This window comes from Saccopteryx leptura, chromosome 3 (assembly GCF_036850995.1).
Source record: "Saccopteryx leptura isolate mSacLep1 chromosome 3, mSacLep1_pri_phased_curated, whole genome shotgun sequence".
NCBI lineage: Eukaryota > Metazoa > Chordata > Mammalia > Chiroptera > Emballonuridae > Saccopteryx > Saccopteryx leptura.
In genome coordinates, this window is record NC_089505.1 from 207,856,196 (window position 1) to 207,875,220 (window position 19,025).

General features: G+C 40.2%; 1 protein-coding gene across 1 annotated transcript in view; it reads right to left on the reverse strand.

Annotated features, from left to right (window-relative positions):
* Positions 1–4,718: 4,718 nt before the first annotated feature.
* The window catches only part of VTCN1 (V-set domain containing T cell activation inhibitor 1), a 131,827-nt gene continuing 117,520 nt past the window's right edge, over positions 4,719–19,025 (reverse strand). Inside the window, exons 5-6 of the mRNA XM_066377276.1 lie at positions 5,188–5,355; positions 4,719–4,888 (exon numbers count right to left, since the gene is read on the reverse strand). Of these exons, the coding sequence (XP_066233373.1) occupies positions 5,237–5,355 (119 nt within the window). The 3' untranslated portion in view covers positions 4,719–4,888; positions 5,188–5,236. The remainder of the gene's footprint in view (positions 4,889–5,187; positions 5,356–19,025) is intronic.

Below are 19,025 nucleotides of genomic sequence, written 5' to 3' on the forward strand. Positions count from 1 at the left end.
AATTCCAGTGCCATGCGGACTTTTCCTGGATGTGGACTTTTTCTGGACTCCTGCTCCTTGGGACAGCTCCTAACAGACTGAACTGGGGTTGTGTTGCATTTGTCAGGGACTTGGCATGGTGTTGGGGCCAACTTGGACTTGGTGAACTTGTTAAGGACACTACTCTTTTATGGATTCTTGCTGTATTGGCCAAGAGCTTGCTTAAAGGCTTTAATCATTGTAAAAAAAAAAATAGAAGACTGGATAAAGAAGATGTGGCACATATACACCATGGTATACTATTCAGCCATAAGAAATGATGACATCGGATCACTTACAACAAAATGGTGGGATCTTGATAACATTATAGGGAGTGAAATAAGTAAATCAGAAAAAAACAAGAACTGCAGGATTCCACACATTGGTGGGACATAAAAACGAGACTAAGAGACATGGACAAGAGTGTGGTGGCTACGGGGGGCAGGGGGAGGGAAGGAGGGAGAGGGGAAAGGGGAGGGGGAGGGGCACAAAGAAAACTAGAAAGAAGGTGACAGAGGACAATCTGACTTTGGGTGATGGGTATGCAACATAATTGAATGACAAAATAGCCTGCACATGTTTTCTTTGAATATATGTACCCTGATTTATTGATGTCACCCCATTAAAATTAATAATAATAAAAAAAACACACACAGAAAAAAAAATTAAAACAAAACAAAACAAAACTCTTGGAGATGACTGATATGAAAGAGGGAGTAAGACAAGGTTAAAAGGAAAAAGAAGCTCAGGCACATAGTCAGTCTGAATTAGAGCCACAAGTGGATGTATGGAGATTTCACTAGCTGGAGGGAGCTTGGGAATTATGTGTTTCTTTCTTTTTTTATTGTATAAATGTTTTTTATTTTTATTTATTGATTTTAGCCAGAGAGGAAGGGAGACACAGAGAGAGACAGGAACCTCAATCCATTCCTGTATGTGCCCTGACTGGGGATCGAATTGGCAACCTCTGTGCTTTGGGCCAGGGCAGAAGTATATGTTTCTTCACTAGTGCCAAAGCACACCACATATGCCATCGGGCAGAGGCCTTATGATACACGCGTTTTCCCCCAATTAACACTGTACAGATTGAGGTCACTGTGCAGTTGAAATAAATCTTCATATAACCTGGGTATACCTGGTGAGCAGTACCTCACTGAAGTTTGAATTGTTTGTTCCTTTAAGTGTGTTAATACTTTTGAAATGATCTAGCCTTTGACATTTAGATTTGAGTTTCCCACGTTTGCGGTCCTTGCACTTCAGCTGATATGATGCATCTGTTGCCTAATGCAACTGCTGTGTGCACATGGACAAGGCTGAAGAATTAACCTGGGTTGGGAATGTTTGGGCTTTCACAGTCTGTTTTCTTGATTTGGTTCCTCAATGTTGCAGCAGACCTATTAGGAATAAGCTGAGAATAAAGCAGGGAGGGGTCGTTCCAAAAGTCCTCTGGGAATTTTAAAATTAATTTTTCTATAGATTTTATTCCTCTACCAACTAACAGTGGGGTTTTGGGCAAGTTACAAAATCTGAACATACCCAATTACCCTCACTTTACCTCTAGGTCTTCATCTGAAAAATGAAAGGCTTAGGAACAATGATTTTGAGGTCTTTCTGAGATTTGAGAATCTGATCATTCCTGAGTGGTAAAAGTCAGCTTTTTGACACTAGAGCAACGGGCCTGTCCACCTCAAGCTCACTGTTACCACTTACCCTCCCAGATGGAGACGTGCCAGGTTGGGAAAGCCCCGTGGAGCTTCTTTAAGAAAGGAGACCCAGCCACCTGGCCCATGCTTGCCATCTCCTCCCTCTTCCTGTTCATTCATCCATTCAGTCAACAGACACTGTTGAAGACCTGTTACATGCTAGGTACTAAGCTTTAGAACCTGATCTATGACTTTTTATCCATCTTTCCTTACACTCACTTTCTTTGACAAACCAGGCAGGTGACAGTATAAGAAATGTAGGTTTAATCATTCTCTTGAGTGATCAGAACTATAAAATTAAGTTTTCTATAACAAAACATAATACAGTCATGGCGGGTCCAAAGGGCCAGGGAGACAATGGTCAGCACGTGAAAGGTGAGGGTGGGGGCTAGAAAGAACCTTTCTCTCAAAGCTTCATTGCTCAGGGTCTTGTTTCAAAGGGTTACCTTACTGTCTCTGCTCTCAGATTCCTTGTGTGCTTCAAGGAAGGCGCAGATTTTTGCTGCCTTACTCTGAGTGCTGGCCAGGCTGGGTCCTGAGGTCTAAATTCAGAATGAGAGAACTTGAAATGGAACTTAGGCAGCTCTCTCACATAACTTTATTTGTAGAGAAAAATTCAGGGACAGGAACACAGAAGCTCAAACAGCTGCAGATAACCTGTCAGACATTTCTGGTCCAAGACAGCAGCCAAAGAGACGGAGGCTATTTTTAAGATTGTTTTCTATTCTAAGTCAGGGTTTCTTAACCTCGGCACGATTGATATTTTGGGCTGGATAATTCTTTGTTGAGTGTGGATGTCCTATACATAGTGGAATATTGAGCAGTGTCCCTGGGTTCTATTCACTAGATGCCAGTAGCACCCAAACGCCCAAATTGTGACAATTAAACTTGTCTACAAACATTTCTAAATGGCCCGGGGGGGGGGGGGCAGGAGTGTTGCAAAATTACCCTAGTTGAGCGAGTCTCACTGCTCTAGATGCCACTGAAAGCTAAGGTCATTGCATTCCACACAGGCCGGAAGTACAAACCTCAAACTGTGATGACTTAATACCCCAAGATGAGAGGTCCTTCTGGGCCCCTTCAAGGATACACTTCACCTGAAATAAAATGGCATTTGTTTGTCTTTAAAAAGAAGGTACTCAGATAATTTAGAAATCAGTGTCACCCAACTGTTTTTTACATTAAAATTATAATTATTTCCCACATTCTTTAGCATTTGTCAGGTGGGAAGAGATGCCAAGGCACTTTTGGAAGCCTCATGATGAAAAGTGAAGCATTTGACCCGTCACTAAGAGGCAGCCACCTCTGAGTTGTGCAGTGGCAGCTGATTGGCAGCTTCTTACTGTTCACACAAAAGTTTAAATGTGTATATATTGCAGTCAAAACTGTCTGGGAACCTCCTCAGAGCAACAGTCCAGTAAGATAACCAAAGATTCAGAGACAAGGGAGCTGCAATGTCCCATCCTCTCACTCCCCAAGTAGGGATGGATAAGGGGAGGTCCCTGAGATTTGGGAGGGATACACTCGTCCCCGCATGCATTTTACTTAGCAGTCTTAGCACACTTCTCTAGTTCTGATTAATTATTTTCCCAACATTTAATACTTGTCTTTATCTTGTTGATATTGGAGTCTTCTATGAATTGCTTTTGGCTTCTTTTTGCTTCTTGATCTTATATGTTCACTCTAGACTTTTATGCTGGGATCCAGCCCTGGGGGGAATCCAGGGGTCCCACAGGAAGAGACGGCGTCGGCACGAATCGAATGAGAGAGCCGAATTCTTTTCTTTCTCTTTATTCTCTCGTTAGCATTTACTGCCAGGCATCTCTGCCAAATGCTGGTCTAGCTTTCTTTTTATGCACACACACTAAGTTACAATCACATGGTATTTTGTTTCACTATGGTTACATATTTCCAGATAACAGTTCATTCATATCTATAAGCTACAAATCAGGTGGTAAGTTATTCAAAGTACAGTTATACAATAACTTGAATAGCAATAACAATATTGGTACAAACTTCTAAAAGATTAGTACTAATTAATAACTCTACTCTTGTTGAGAGTCAAGGGCGCAGAGAGAGATTAGCAGATGAAATCATCAAGGACTAGCAAAGGACCATCGCTTGCTCAGGCAAATGGCCCTGAGTTTATGCAGGGTTCTAATTTTTCTCACAAGACTTCAAAAGGCTTGCTTATTAAGAAACTGGCATAGCATCAAGAGTAAATTTTGCTTAAAGATACATAGAGTGCACCTGCAAGATAGCTTAGTAGCAACACAATATCAGAAGGCATTAATTGCTATTGCTGCTATGGATCCCACCACATTCCTATCCTTATTCTTGGAAAATACAAAAATCTCATGAGAATGTTTTACTGAGAAAAGCCCAGCAACTGCCTTCAGTCACAAAACAAGTCTCTTAACAAAACATTCTTTACTTGCCGGCTGTGCTCCTATCCAAGGCTACGCAACGGGCCACTCCACTACACCTTACCTAAGATTCTATTGTCTAGTCAAATATTATTTATTACTATATTCATACACTAGTTAAGTTCTAACTTTATTCTTTCTAACATGATTAATAAGAAGAAATTCTACAAACTTAACCCTTTACGAGGGATATCATAGCCAGCCTCTTATGTTTATGAGCCCAGTTCAAGGGGCTTACAGGCTTTTCTGTGGAACTTACACCTTCTGTCTCATTTCCAAAGAAATTACTATGAATCTACAGGGAAAGCACAGTACTATTATCCCTGTGCCATAAATAATAGCACACACCCAGAAAAGGGGGGATATAAGGCCAGATTACCTCAAAAGGTCAAAGGGGGAAGTATCATTGTGCCTTTCCTTTGCGGTGACTTTGTCAACCCGCAGCCATTGGTCTTCACTGCGGTGACTTTGTCAACCAGCAGCCATTGGTCTTCTCTGCTGTGACTTTGTCAACCAGCAGTTTTGGATCTTCTCCTGCTGTGACCTTGTCAGCCAGCAGTTGTGGGTCTTCTCCTGCTGTGACCTTGTCAGCCAGCAGTTGTGGATCTTCTCTGCTGTGACCTTGTCAGCCAGCAGCCGTTGATCGGCTCCTGACACTTTTAGACATGAATTCATTTCCCCCAAGAAATATAAAACTAGGCCATATCTTGTGTGAAAATAGTTCTTCAGATTCCTGGGATTCTGAAAAGAACAGCAATAAGTTACCATTATAAGCATTCAGCAAGCACTGATTGAGAACTACGAGTCTCCTGGTGCTTTGTGAGTGTGTATCTTATTCAGGAATGGCCTTGTTCTTGGTATATTGATGGTGTTCTATCAAGGCCACATGGCCTCCTAGGTTGCTCAGGGAAGGGAGTAGCTTGAATCTCTCTTTCAGGGAGGGGATCATCCTCAGAGCTGATGCTGGGGGCTGCTCATCTCTTGTTAGGAACACAAGGACATATAAAACTGACGCTTACATTACTCATGATTTGTCTCACCTGTTGTACCAATGACTTTGCATGTTTCTGTGTGGCCAGGCACATTATTTTAGGTCAGGTAAGAGGAGAGAGACAGGAGTACCCAGCTAATGGCAAAGAACGAAGAGACACACAGGGAAGCCTTCGAGTCCAGCAGCTCCAGGTGACTGCGCCTTTTGATCTGAGAGTCTGTACAGGGAGAGAAGAAGTTTAGGGCCATAGAGGAAAAGCTGGATGTCTTCTTCACATCGCTGATTAGCAAAGAAAAGCACCCCCAAAACAGGCAGATTTTCCCTAATACAACTTGTACCCAATTTGGGGGCAGTGTTGTACCTCAATCTCCCCCTTTCTATCATTGGCATAAAAGCCAAGCTGTCCCTTTCTTAAAAGGAAGCTCAATTCTGTGGTCCACTCCAGTAAACACTCAGCCGAATGAAAAAGTATGCCAATAAAGAGATTAGTAGTTACCAAATAAAGAACAGGCTAAAGAAATGGCGGTGCCAGTCCTCGGTTTCAGACACATTTTTTCCTCTAGGCAGTGACCCTTACAGGTTCTGTTATTAGCTTTCTTGACATCATTACAAGTGATGATAAAGTATTGTTCTCATTATAAAGTAGAGAAAAGAAGTGAAGAAATTGAATTACTCGATTTTCTCCCTAGACAGTCCAATCTCATTTAGTTCATTTTGGCTCTGACAGTTACTAGCTGTGTGACTTTAGTTACTCAATCTATCTGTGTTTCAGTTTCTTCATTTATAAAATAGGACCAAAATATAATCTACTTCATAGGGTTCTCATGAGGATTCATGAGTTAATACAGGTAAAACACTTAGAACAGTGCCCAGCACATAGTAAGCACTCAATAGGTATTGGCTGTAAAAATAAGAACAGCAACTCTACTCAAGCCTAATCAGCATTACTCACATTGAGCCGATCATTTCCTAATCCACCTCCTTATTCTGAACTCTGTGCCGAGTTCCACATCTGGATTTACAGTTGCTACAGTTGCTACTGTGTCAAAACATAATTATTCAGTAAATATTTTTGAGCACCTGCTGTTGGATTCAAAGGAGTCCAATAAATAACACTCCTTTTTCCAGCTGAGTTCTGAATCGAGTAAAGAGTGAGGCAACTGGAAGACCAAAATATCACGTTTATTACTAATAAATCTGATAAAGGATGAAGCTGTATCTGCAGGGCAGAGAGCTGCAGCCCAGACTTCCGGGCACAGGCAGTGCCGGACTGGGCCAGGCTTCCTCCTGCAAGGGGAGAGTCTACCCCTGAAAAATTGATGGCTTGCGGAAGCAGAGTAGAAGTTATATTTCCGGAGGGGAGCTGGAGAGACAAGAAAAAACAAGGAGCTTAGCTACATAATTCTGGCTTCTTTAATAAACTCACCAATCAGATAAATTAGTAACTCCTCCTTCTCTGGGGATGCATGAAAAATGGGAGAACAGAGAGGCTAGAGGGGTGACATTGGTGAGGATCTCTTCTCTTTTTTTTTATTTTTTATTTTTTATTTTTTTAAATAAATTTTTATTAATGTTAATGGGATGACATTAATAAATCAGGGTACATATATTCAAAGAAAACATGTCTAGGTTATTTTGTCATTAAATTATGTTGCATACCCCTCGCCCAAAGTCAGATTGTCCTCCGCCTCCCTCTATCTATTTCTCTATGCCCCTCCCCCTCCCCCTAACTCTCTCCCTCCCTCCCTCCGATGTCCTCCCTCCCCCCACCCCTGGTAACCACCACACTCTTGTCCATGTCTCTTAGTCTCGTTTTTATGTTCCACCAATGTATGGAATCATGTAGTTCTTGTTTTTTTCTGATTTACTTATTTCACTCCGTATAATGTTATCAAGATCCCACCATTTTGCTGTAAATGATCTGATGTCATCATTTCTTATGGCTGAGTAGTATTCCATAGTGTATATGTGCCACATCTTCTTTATCCAGCCTTCTATTGAAGGGCTTTTTGGTTGTTTCCATGTCTTGGCCACTGTGAACAGTGCTGCAATGAACATGGGGCTACATGTGTCTTTACGTATCAATGATTCTGAGGTTTTGGGGTATATACCCAGTAGAGGGATTGCTGGGTCATAAGGTAGTTCTATTTTCAGTTTTTTGAGGAACCACCATACTTTCCTCCATAATGGTTGTACTACTTTACAGTCCCACCAACAGTGGATGAGAGTTCCCTTTTCTCCGCAGCCTCCCCAACATTTGCTATTACCCGTCTTGTTGATAATAGCTAATCTAACAGGGGTGAGGTGGTATCTCATTGTAGTTTTGATTTGCATTTCTCTAATAACTAATGAAGCTGAGCATCTTTTCATATATCTGTTGGCCATTTGTATTTCTTCCTGGGAGAAGTGTCTGTTCATGTCCTCTTCCCATTTTTTTATTGGATTGTTTGTTTGTTGTTGAGTTTTATGAGTTCTTTGTATATTTTGGATATTAGGCCCTTATCTGAGCAGTTGTTTGAAAATATCATTTCCCATTTAGTTGGCTGTCTGTTTATTTTGATATCAGTTTCTCTTGCTGAGCAAAAACTTTTTATTCTGATGTAGTCCCATTCATTTATCTTTGCCTTCACTTCTCTTGCCATTGGAGTCAAGTTCATAAAATGTTCTTTAAAACCCAGGTCCATGATTTTAGTACCTATGTCTTCTTCTATGTACTCTATTGTTTCAGGTCTTATATTTAGGTCTTTGATCCATTTTGAATTAATTTTAGTACACGGGGACAGGCTGTAGTCGAGTTTCATTCTTTTGCATGTGGCTTTCCAGTTTTCCCAACACCATTTGTTGAAGAGGCTTTCTTTTCTCCATTTTGTGTTGTTGGCCCCTTTATCAAAGATTATTTGACCATATATATGTGGTTTTATTTCTGGGCTTTCTATTCTGTTCCATAGGTCTGAGTGTCTATTTTTCTGCCATACCATGCAGTTTTGATTATTGTGGCCCTATAATATTGTTTAAAGTCAGGTATTGTAATGCCCCCAGCTTCATTCTTTTTCCTTAGGATTGTTTTGGCTATTTGGGGTTTTTTATAGTTTCATATAAATCTGATGATTTTTTGTTCCATTTCTTTAAAAAATGTCATAGGAATTTTGATGGGAATTGCATTAAATTTGTATATTGCTTTGGGTAATATGGCCATTTTAATTATATTTATTCTTCCTATCCAAGAACAAGGAATATTTTTCCATCTCATTGTGTCTTTTTCTATTTCTCTTAATAATGCCTTGTAGTTTTCGTTATATAGGTCCTTTACATTCTTTGTTATGTTTATTCCTAGGTATTTTATTTTTTTTGTTGCAATCGTGAAGGGGATTATTTTTTTGAGTTCGTTTTCTAATATTTCATTGTTGGCATATAGAAAGGCTATGGACTTTTGTATGTTAATTTTGTATCCTGCGACCTTACTGTATTGGTTTACTGTTTCTAATAATCTTTTTGTGGAGTCCTTCGGGTTTTCGATGTATAGGATCATATCATCAGCAAAAAGTGATACCTTCTTCTTTTCCGATATGGATGCCTTTTATTTCTTTGTCTTGTCTGATTGCCCTGGCCAGAACTTCTAGCACCACGTTAAATAAGAGTGGAGAGAGTGGACGACCCTGTCTTGTTCTGATTTAAGGTAGAAAGTCCTCAGTTTTATGCCGTTTAATATGATGTTGGCTGATGGTTTATCATATATGGCCTTTATCATGTTGAGATATTTTCCTTCTATACCCATTTTGTTGAGAGTCTTAAACATAAAATTGTGTTGTATTTTATCAAAAGCCTTTTCTGCATCTATTGATAAGATCATGTGTTTTTGTTCTTTGTTTTGTTGATATGGTGTATTACGTTAACCGTTTTGCGTATGTTGAACCATCCTTGAGATTCTGGGATGAATCCCACTTGATCATGATGTATTATTTTTTTAATATGTTGTTGTATTCGGTTTGCCAGTATTTTGTTTAGTATTTTAGCATCTGTATTCATTAGAGATATTGGTCTGTAGTTTTCTTTCTTTGTGCCATCCTTGCCAGGTTTTGGTATGAGGGTTATGTTGGCCTCATAAAATGTGTTTGGAAGTATTGCTTCTTCTTTAATTTTTTGGAAGACTTTGAGTAGAATAGGAACCAAGTCTTCTTTGAATGTTTGATAGAATTCACTAGTATAACCGTCTGGGCCTGGACTTTTATTTTTGGGAGGTTTTTAATAGTTTTTTCTATTTCCTCCCTGCTGATTGGTCTGTTTAGGCTTTCTGCTTCTTCATGACTCAGTCTAGGAAGGTTGTATTGTTCTAGGAATTTATCCATTTCTTCTAGATTGTTGTATTTGGTGGCATATAATTTTTCATAGTATTCTACAATAATTCTTTGTATATCTATGATGTCTGTGGTGATCTCTCCTCTTTCATTTTGGATTTTATTTATTTGAGTCCTGTGCCTTTTTTCCTTGGTGAGTCTTGCCAAGGGTTTGTCGATTTTGTTGATCTTTTCAAAGAACCAGCTCCTTGTTTTATTGATTTTTTCTATAGTTTTTCTGTTCTCTATTTCGTTTATTTCTGCTCTGATTTTTATTATCTCCTTTCTTCAGCTGGTTTTGGGTTGTCTTTGTTCTTCTTTTTCTAGTTCCTTAAGGTGTGAAGTTAAGTGGTTTACTTCGGCTCTCTCTTGTTTGTTCATATAGGCCTGAAGTGATATGAACTTTCCTCTTATTACTGCTTTTGCTGCATCCCAGAGATTCTGATATGTCGTATTTTCATTTTCATTTGTCTGTATATATCTTTTGATCTCTGCGCTTATTTCTTCTTTGACCCATTCATTTTTTAGAAGTATGTTGTTTAGTTTCCACATTTTTGTGGGTTTTTCCCCCTCTTTTATGCAGTTGAATTCTAGTTTCAAGGCTTTATGATCAGAAAATATGCTTGGTACAATTTCAATTTTTCTAAATTTGCTGATATTGTCTTTGTGGCCCAACATATGGTCAATTCTTGAGAATGTTCCATGTACACTAGAGAAAAATGTATATTCTGTCGCTTTGGGATGAAGTGTCCTGTAGATGTCTATCATATCCAGGTGTTCTAGTATTTTGTTTAAGGCCACTATATCTTTATTGATTCTCTGTTTGGATGACCGATCTAGAGCCATCAGCGGTGTATTGAGGTCTCCAAGTATGATTGTATTTTTGTTAGTTTTTGTTTTAAGGTCAATAAGTAGCTGACTTATATATTTTGGTGCTCCTTGGTTTGGTGCATATATATTAAGGATTGTTATGTCTTCTTGATTCAACTTCCCCTTAATCATTATGAAATGACCATTTTTGTCTCTGAGTACTTTTTCTGTCTTGTAGTCAGCATTATTAGATATGAGTATTGCTACACCTGCTTTTTTGGGGGTGTTGTTTGCTTGAAGTATTGTTTTCCAGCCTTTCACTTTGAATTTGTTTTTATCCTTGTTGCTTAGATGTGTTTCTTGTAGGCAGCATATAGTTGGATTTTCTTTTTTAATCCATTCTGCTACTCTGTGTCTTTTTATTGGTAAGTTTAATCCACTTACATTTAGTGTAATTATTGACACTTGTGGGTTCCCTACTGCCATTTTATAAATTGCTTTCTGTTAGTTTTGTATCTAGTTTGATTCTTCTCTTTTGTTTTTCTATCATTTGTTTTTGTTTGTTTGTGTTCCATACTTCTTTCCTCAGTTGCTACCTTTTTTAAGTCAAGTGTTTTTGTGGTGGTTTTTTCAAGGGTGGTTACCATTAAGTAATGAAAAGGGTACCTACCATATTCATTATAGTACCCTATCTTATGAGTATTTCTGCACTTCATCGTCCTTTGCTACTGTTAATCTCCATCCTCTCCCCCCTTTTTTTCCTTTGTTGTCACAGTTTAAGTTTGGTTTTATTGTGTTCTTGGTGGAGCTGTTACTTGTGGTGTTGTTTTCTTTTGTTCTTTGAATCTGGTTGGAAAACCCCCTTTAGTATTTCCTGGAGTGGGGGCTTTCTGATGATAAATTCTCTCATCTTTTCTGTATTTGTGAATGTTTTTATATCTCCTTCGTACTTGAAGGATAGCTTTGATGGGTATAGTATTCTTGGCTGAAAGTTCCTCTCTTTCAGGGCTTTAAATATTGGGGTCCACTCTCTTCTAGTTTGTAGAGTTTCTGCTGAGAAATCTGATGATAATCTAATAGGCCTTTCTTTATATGTTGTACTCTTCTTTTCCCTGGCTGCCTTTAGAATTTTTTCTTTGTCATTGGTTTGTGTCATCTTTATTATGATGTGCCTTGGAGTGGGTTTGTTGGGGTTAAGGAAACTTGGTGTTCTGTTTGCTTCTTGAATTTGAGGCTTTAGTTCTTTCCACAGGCTTGGGATGTTCTCGTCTATTATTTGTTTGAGTATATTCTCCATTCCATTTTCTTTCTCTTCTCCCTCTGATATACCTATTATTCTTATGTTATTCTTTCTGATGGAATCAGACAATTCCTGTAGGGCTTTCTCGTTTTTTATTATTTTTGAGTCTCTTTCTTCTTCTCTCTGTTGTGCCTCAAGTTGTTTGTCTTCAATTTCACTAATCCTATCTTCTATCTGGGCTGTTCTGTTAGCTAAGCTTGTTACCTTGTTTTTCAGCTTGTGAATTGAGTTTTTCATTTCTGTTTGATTTGTTTTTATAGTTTCAATTTCCTTGGTAATATATTCTTTGTGTTCATTGAGTTGTTTTCTGATCTCCCTAAATTGCCTTTCTGTGTTTTCTTGTATATCTCTGAGTATTTTTAAGATTTCTATTTTAAATTCTCTGTCATTTAGCTCCAAGGCTTCCAATATGTTAAGTCTTTTCTCCATAGATTTTTCCACATCTATTTGTGTTACTTCTCTTTCTTTTGTATCCATAATATTCGATTTCCTCTTTTTTATTGGCAACAGAGGGTGGTCTTGTTGATAGCACTAATTAGAATTAATAAAGAGTAAAAAGAAAAAAAAAAAAAAAAGGTAAAACACCCCATAAAAAAAAAAGTAATAATTTATTATTTCCCCCTTTTTTCTTTCTTCTCTTTCCCTCCTCTCCCCTCCTCAGGGAAATATCGTGATGACCTGTGAATTATATTATGCTAAATGGAACAAAAACTGCCTATAATGGAGGGCCTGATTTGGGGTGAAGATTTCAAGGGGCAAAAAAAGGGAGTAGGGACCTACTAAATGCAAAAAGAAAAAAAAAAAGAAAAAAGGAAGAAAATCTTAGACAAGCATAAGATGATTTGCTTGTAAGTGATGGTCGACTAAGAGATATAATGAGAGGGATAAGAGGGAACCAGAAAAAAGGAGAAAAAAAAAAGAATAATAAAGAAAAAAATAAAAATAATAAGTAAAAATCTGTTGTATTAAGTGGAGCGAAGACTAAATACAATGGAGACCTTGGGTTGGGAGGAATGCTAGTGAGTTAAAAAGCAATGTAAAAAGTACCCAAAATGCCACAAAAATAAACAAACAAACAAACAAAAAAAACAAAAACAAAAGCGAAAAAGAAAAATAAAACCAAAAAGAAACCTTGAGCCCCAAATTAACTAATTTGTTCATGATTGAGGATTAAATGGGAGGAAAAGTAAAACGAGAAAAGAAAAAATGAATAGAAAGGAAAAAATAAGAAAAAGAGAAAAATGAAGGAGGAAAAAAAAAAGGAAGAGAAACAAACAAAATAAAGCAAAACAAAAAAAAAACAAAAGAGGAGAGAGTGAGAGTTAAGTGTTTTGGAATATAACCTTAAAGGAGGGTGACGATGAAGATAAGAAATAAAATGTAACACTCATGGGTAGTGTAGTTCAAGAAAAGGGAAGCATAAGATGGGCAGAGAATAGAAGGAACGAGGTGGAGGAAATAAAAATAATAATAATAAAGGCAATAAGATAGAAGAAACAAACAACAGCAAAAAAAAAAGTAGTGGAATAAGTTGTAAAGTCTGGATTTTTCTTGATTTTGAGAGGTTAACTTCTTCCTTTTTCTTTTCTCTCCCTCTTCCTGGTCGGTGACTCTGTACCCCAGGCTCTGCCCCTGTGTCACACTTAGGTAGGGATTTACAGTTGATGGGATTCTATGGCAATGTCATATAATTGGCTTTAGTCTTGCTGGTAGTCAAGGCTTGTTGGCGTTTGCAGAGTCCAACGATGAGAGAGTTTGCTTTCCTGGAGTCTCTCTCCTAGTCCCCCCTTCCTGAATTAGCAGCCTGGTGATCCAGCTATAAGGCTGCTACTGCTTCTGCCTGGGGAGTAAGAGGCTCAAAGAGCTAGGAAATCCCCACTCTATCCCCACTCAGCGCAAGGCTTTGGGAAAGGCTCTGGCAGTCAGAGCCTCCAATGTAATCAGGCGGGGGTGGGAGTCAATTGTTGTCAAGGTGACTGTTCAGCACCTAGAATTCAGTTGGACCACTCAACCCAGGCTTTCCACACTTTGTAGCCTGTTTTGGCTGGGAAGAAGAGGCACTAGTCTCTGCTTGCGACTAGTGTAGTAAAGATCTTATTATCTGCGAAGTCTCTCTTGTTAGCGTTTATCCCTGAATATGGAGGCTCTATCAATCAGAAGTTGACCCTGCCCCTTTAGCGAGAGGTACTAAGAAATATCACGCCTCTTGTCTTGGACCGCTGAACTGAGAGAGATCTTATCAATTAGAGCCCGTGGGTGCGCAGATTTCATGGGTTAAGCTAATTTCAGTGATTGGGTCCGCAGCTGTGCTCCCGAAGGTATTTCAGGCTGCCTGCGTGCCCCTCCCCCAACGCTTGATTGTTAGCTTGAATGGCTGGGTGAGGTGCCCCACCCGTGGAGAGATTCTCCCAAGTAGGGAAGACCGCCCTGGTGTCTCTCCCGCTCGCCCCGCCGCTGGCGGCTGGGGCGCACCGTGCGCAGGATAATGGGGCACCCTGGGTGTGTGGGCCAGTAGGGCACACCGGGCGCAGGATAATGGGGCACCTTGGGTGTGCGGGCCAGTAGGGCATGCGCGCGAATGGGGTGCTCCAGGCACCGGTGGCTGGGGACTCTCACTTGCAGTGCGCGGGCCGCTGGGAACGTTAGCGGTGCTCGCTCTGCAACCGGACCGGGCACACGCCGGCGGCTGCTCGCCGCTCCCGAGTGTGGGCCGACTCACCACAGGCGCACTCCCTCCGCGGCTTGAATGAACGTCCCTGAGGTAGTTAGCTTCCTTCACACCCTCGTCTCTCAGATTCAAGTGATAACAGTCCTTTCGCTTTCAGTTTGTGTGGAACTCCGGAATGCTCCAACGATAAATTTTTCTGTTTCTAGTTGATAAATTTGTTGTGATTTTGGGGAGATCTGTCGGACGCGCTGCTCACGGTGCCATTTCCGTGACGTCACTCCGAGGATCTCTTCTCATGGAAGGAAATTTGTGGAATAGAGATAGAGTGTTCTCCCCAAAATCTGTCGTATGCTGGGTGATATGCTAACCCTTGGTCATCTCAACCTAGGTAAAAAACGGGCTCTTGTAACTCAACATTTCTAAAACCCTCATCTTTTTTCTAAACATGTTCCTTCTGGGTTTTGTTTGTTGGTAGCATTACTAACTTTCTAAGCAACCTGGGTAGAAATATTACACTCATGTGACTTACTCTTTCACTTGTCCTTCACATAAGACCTTTAGATTATTTTCTTCATTAACTTTTGATTCTTCCCCCTTTCTTTCCCATTGCTGCTGATCTCATTAAGGCCCTCGTAATTTCTCCCCTGGGCACTGACGTAGGCTCTGACTGCCTGCCTTCTTAGTCTATCAAGACCATTATTCTACTGTAAAACCAGGCTTTAACCCTGCCTCATCTACAGTCACGTTAACAACGCTTTAGGCACCATATCTACACTGCGGTGCTATTTATCTCAGCATTTGTTGGGACTTAAATATTGCTTTGTATATACAGTGTGTCCGTAAAGTCACGGTGCACTTTTGACCAGTCACAGGAAAGCAACAAAAAATGATAGAAATGTGAAATCTGCACCAAATAAAAGGAAAACCCTCCCAGTTTCTGTAGGATGATGTGGCAGCATGTGCGCATGCACAGATGATGACATAACACCGTGTATATAGCGGAGCAGCCCATGGCCATGCCAGTTGAGATGTGGATGGTACAGAGGAAAGTTCAGTGTGTCTGTGGCTTGCTAAATTTGAATCCGTGACCAAAGTGCAACGTGAATATCGGCGCATTTATAACGAAGCACCACCACATAGGAATAACATTACTCGGTGGGATAAGCAGTTGAAGGAAACCGGCAGTTTGGTGGAGAAACCCTGTTCTGGTAGGCCATCAGTCAGTGACGAGTCTGTAGAGGCTATACGGGATAGCTACCTAAGGAGCCCTAAAAAATCTGTGCATGAGCCCATATCAAACTGCACTGAATAGGTATGAAACTGGGAGAGTTTTCCTTTTATTTGGTGCAGATTTCACATTTCTATCGTCTTTTGTTGCTTTCCTGTGACCAGTCAAAAGTGCACCATGACTTTATGGACACACTGTACTTGACACACAATAGATAAACTTGTTGAATAAATGACCCGAATTAACAGCATAGTCAGAGAACACAGAATGTAAACCATATGGTCTCTTTCAATTGTTTAAAAACATGTATGGAGTATGTACCTTGTGCATCACAAGAAGGAATGATGTTATTTTCTTAACTTTGAGCTACATCATGTTACCAAAAGTTGTATTTAGTCTCAGTGTTGATACATGGCACACTTGTTCTGATGTCTTCAATTAGCATGTGTGGGAAAAGAATCTGCTCACTGAATAAAAGGTGTGCTCAATTTCTGGGGTTTATTCGGTTATTGCCCTTTCTATTAGAAGGCATTCATTATACAGTTTGGAGCCTTTATTGAGATCTAAACTGAGACACACCAATTGGTTCAATGCTCAATGCTTCCCTTTCCCTCTTCTCTCCCGGGAGGGCCTTCCAACAGGTATTGGTCTAGGTATGGGCAGCTGACCCAAGTTGACTCTTTCTGGAATAGGACTGAGGGATTGAGGTGCAGCCTGGTTATTCTCTTGAATGAAAGAGACTTTTAAAGCTAAGAGATCTTGGAAACCACATTCTTTTTTATAGACTAAAATGAGAGTAAATTAAACTAGAGAGCAAAGAGGATAAAATAGAAATGAGAAACAGAAACTCCCAATGGAATTTAAGTTTCTGTTCTTGGCTATTCCTGAAGCTGTATTATACTTAATCCCCTTGGTTCCATAAGACATCATAATAGCCTTTTAATAATTTACCCTTTTAGCTTAGGCTTATTTGAGTTGGTTTTCTGTTACAGGCAACTAAGAACATTCTAACCAGTACAGCCACCAATTTACTCCACAGGATATTGGAAGGGCTAATTTTTTAATTAATTAATTTTTTTTTTGTATTTTTCTGAAGCTGGAAATGGGGAGAAACAGTCAGACAGACTCCTGCATGCGCACGACCGGGATCCACCCGGCACACCCACCAGGGGCGACGCTCTGCCCACCAGGGGGCAATGTTCTGCCCCTCCAGGGCGTCGCTCTGTCGTGACCAGAGCCACTCCAGCACCTGGGGCAGAGGCCAAGGAGCCATCCCCAGCGCCTGGGCCATCTTTGCTCCAATGGAGCCTCGCTGCGGGAGGGGAAGAGAGAGACACAGAGGAAGGAGAGGGGGAGGGGTGGAGAAACAGATGGGTGCTTCTCCTGTGTGCCCTGGCCGGGAATCGAACCTGGGACTTCTGCACGCCAGGCCGACGCTCTACCACTGAGCCAACTGGCCAGGGCCTAATTAAATATTTTTTTATTGTGGTAAAAAACACATAACAAAATTTTTTATCTTAAGCATTTTTAAGTTTAATGTTCAGCAGTGTTAAGTATATTCATATTGTGAAACAGATCTCGTAAATGTTTTCATCGTTCAGATCTGAAACTCTATATTCATTAACCACCACTCTCCTTCCTTCCCTCTTTCCCAGCTCCTGGCAATCATCAGTCTACCTTCTGTCTCTATGAATCTGACGATTCTAGGTGCCTCATATAAGTGAAATCATACAGCATTTGTTTTTCTATGCCTGGCTTATATCCTGAAAATCCATCCATGTTGTAGTATATGAACAAATTTCTTTCCTTTTAAGCCTGAATGATATTCCTTTGTATGTAGATACACATTTTGTTTATCCATTCATCTGTCATGGACATTTTGGGTTGCTTTCTCCTCTTGGCTATTGTGAACAATTTTACTGTGAACATGGGTGTGGAAATATCTCTTGGAGACCCTACTCTCAATTATTTTGGATATACATGTAGAAATGGACTGCTAGATCATATGGTAGTCCTATTTTTACTTTTTTATTCAGTGAGAGGAGGGGAGGCAGAGACAGACTCCCACATGCACCCTGACTGGAATCTACCCCGTGAGCCCCCTTGGGGTGATGCTCTGCCCTTCTGGGGCAGCTACTCCATTGCTCAACCAACCTCTCTTAGCGCCTGAAGTGAGGCCATGGGGCCATCCTCAGTGCTTGGGACCAATTCGCTCCAATCAAGCCATGGCTGTGGAAGGAGATGAGAGAGAGAGAGAGAGAGAGAGAGAGAGAGAGAGAGAGAGAAGCAAGAGGGGGAAGAGTAGAGAAGTAGATGGTCTTCTCTCCTGTGTGCCCTGGCTGGGAATCAAACCTGGGACATCCACACACTGGGCCAATGCTCTACCACTGAGCCAACTGATCAGGGCTATTTTTAATTTTTTTGAGCAACCTTTATACTGTTTTCTATAGTAGTTCCATCATTTTACAATCTTACTCAACATGCACAAGGGTTCCAATTTATCTTCATCCTCACCACTTGTTATTTTCTGATTTTTTATAGTAGCCATTCTAATGGATTCCATTTGCATTTCCCTGATGATTAGTGATGTGGAGCATCTTTTCATATGCTTCTTGACCACTTTTATATCCTTTTTGGAGAAATATCTATTCAAGTCCTTTGCCCATTTTAAAATCTAATTATTTGATTTTCGTTATTGAGTTGTAGTTCTTTTGTATTATGGATATTAACCCTTTATCAGATATGTGATTTGCCAATGTTTTCTCTAGTTCCATAGATTTTCATACATATACTTTTAAATAAAAAATAAGTAGATGAAAATATAGTTTACTCAGTTAGATTCAGCAAACATCTACAGGGAACTTAAAATGTGCAGGGTGTTCTGTCTGGTACTGTGCTTTATAAGACAACTGTTCTCTTCCTGACATACTCCTTTCACTGCAGTTTGAATTCAGTTTAGCCCCAAGAGGGATGATTTTAAAAGTCATAATTCTGTCTATGCATTTCCTTGATGCTGGCTTAACTCTAGCTTTTGTATGCACTAAAGCACTGCAGGGAGACTATAGTGCCGGGCCTCCCTGGGTCCTGGTCCTCTCAGCCTGGGAGGCTAGTTCAAACTAGGACTTCCAGATTAATCATGGGCTAGTATTAGTGGGAGCATGAGCCAGTCCTAGAGGGGCTGAATAAGACTAAGGCAGGCTCTAAGACCTTCATCTTCAGATTGAAAGGCTTTTCAAAGGCAGGCTAGAACCAAGCCAGTGTTGGGGGACTTGGGATCTTGATCACGAGCTAAATATATCAGAGCTGTCAAATAATCATCACTTCCCTGCTGCTTCATCGAAGCAGTCCTACTGAGGTAGACATGGCCTCATCTTCAACGCTGCTCTCAGGCAGTAAGAAAGCGTACAAGATGAAGCTTAATTGCCATCTTTGACCTATTATGCCATAAATAATGTTTTGTATTAGTTGTCTTCTTACATCATGTAATCCCAGCTGGGATTGTGATCAAGGTCTCTGTGAAGAGACTCTAGAGCTTTCTGTGTTCTAG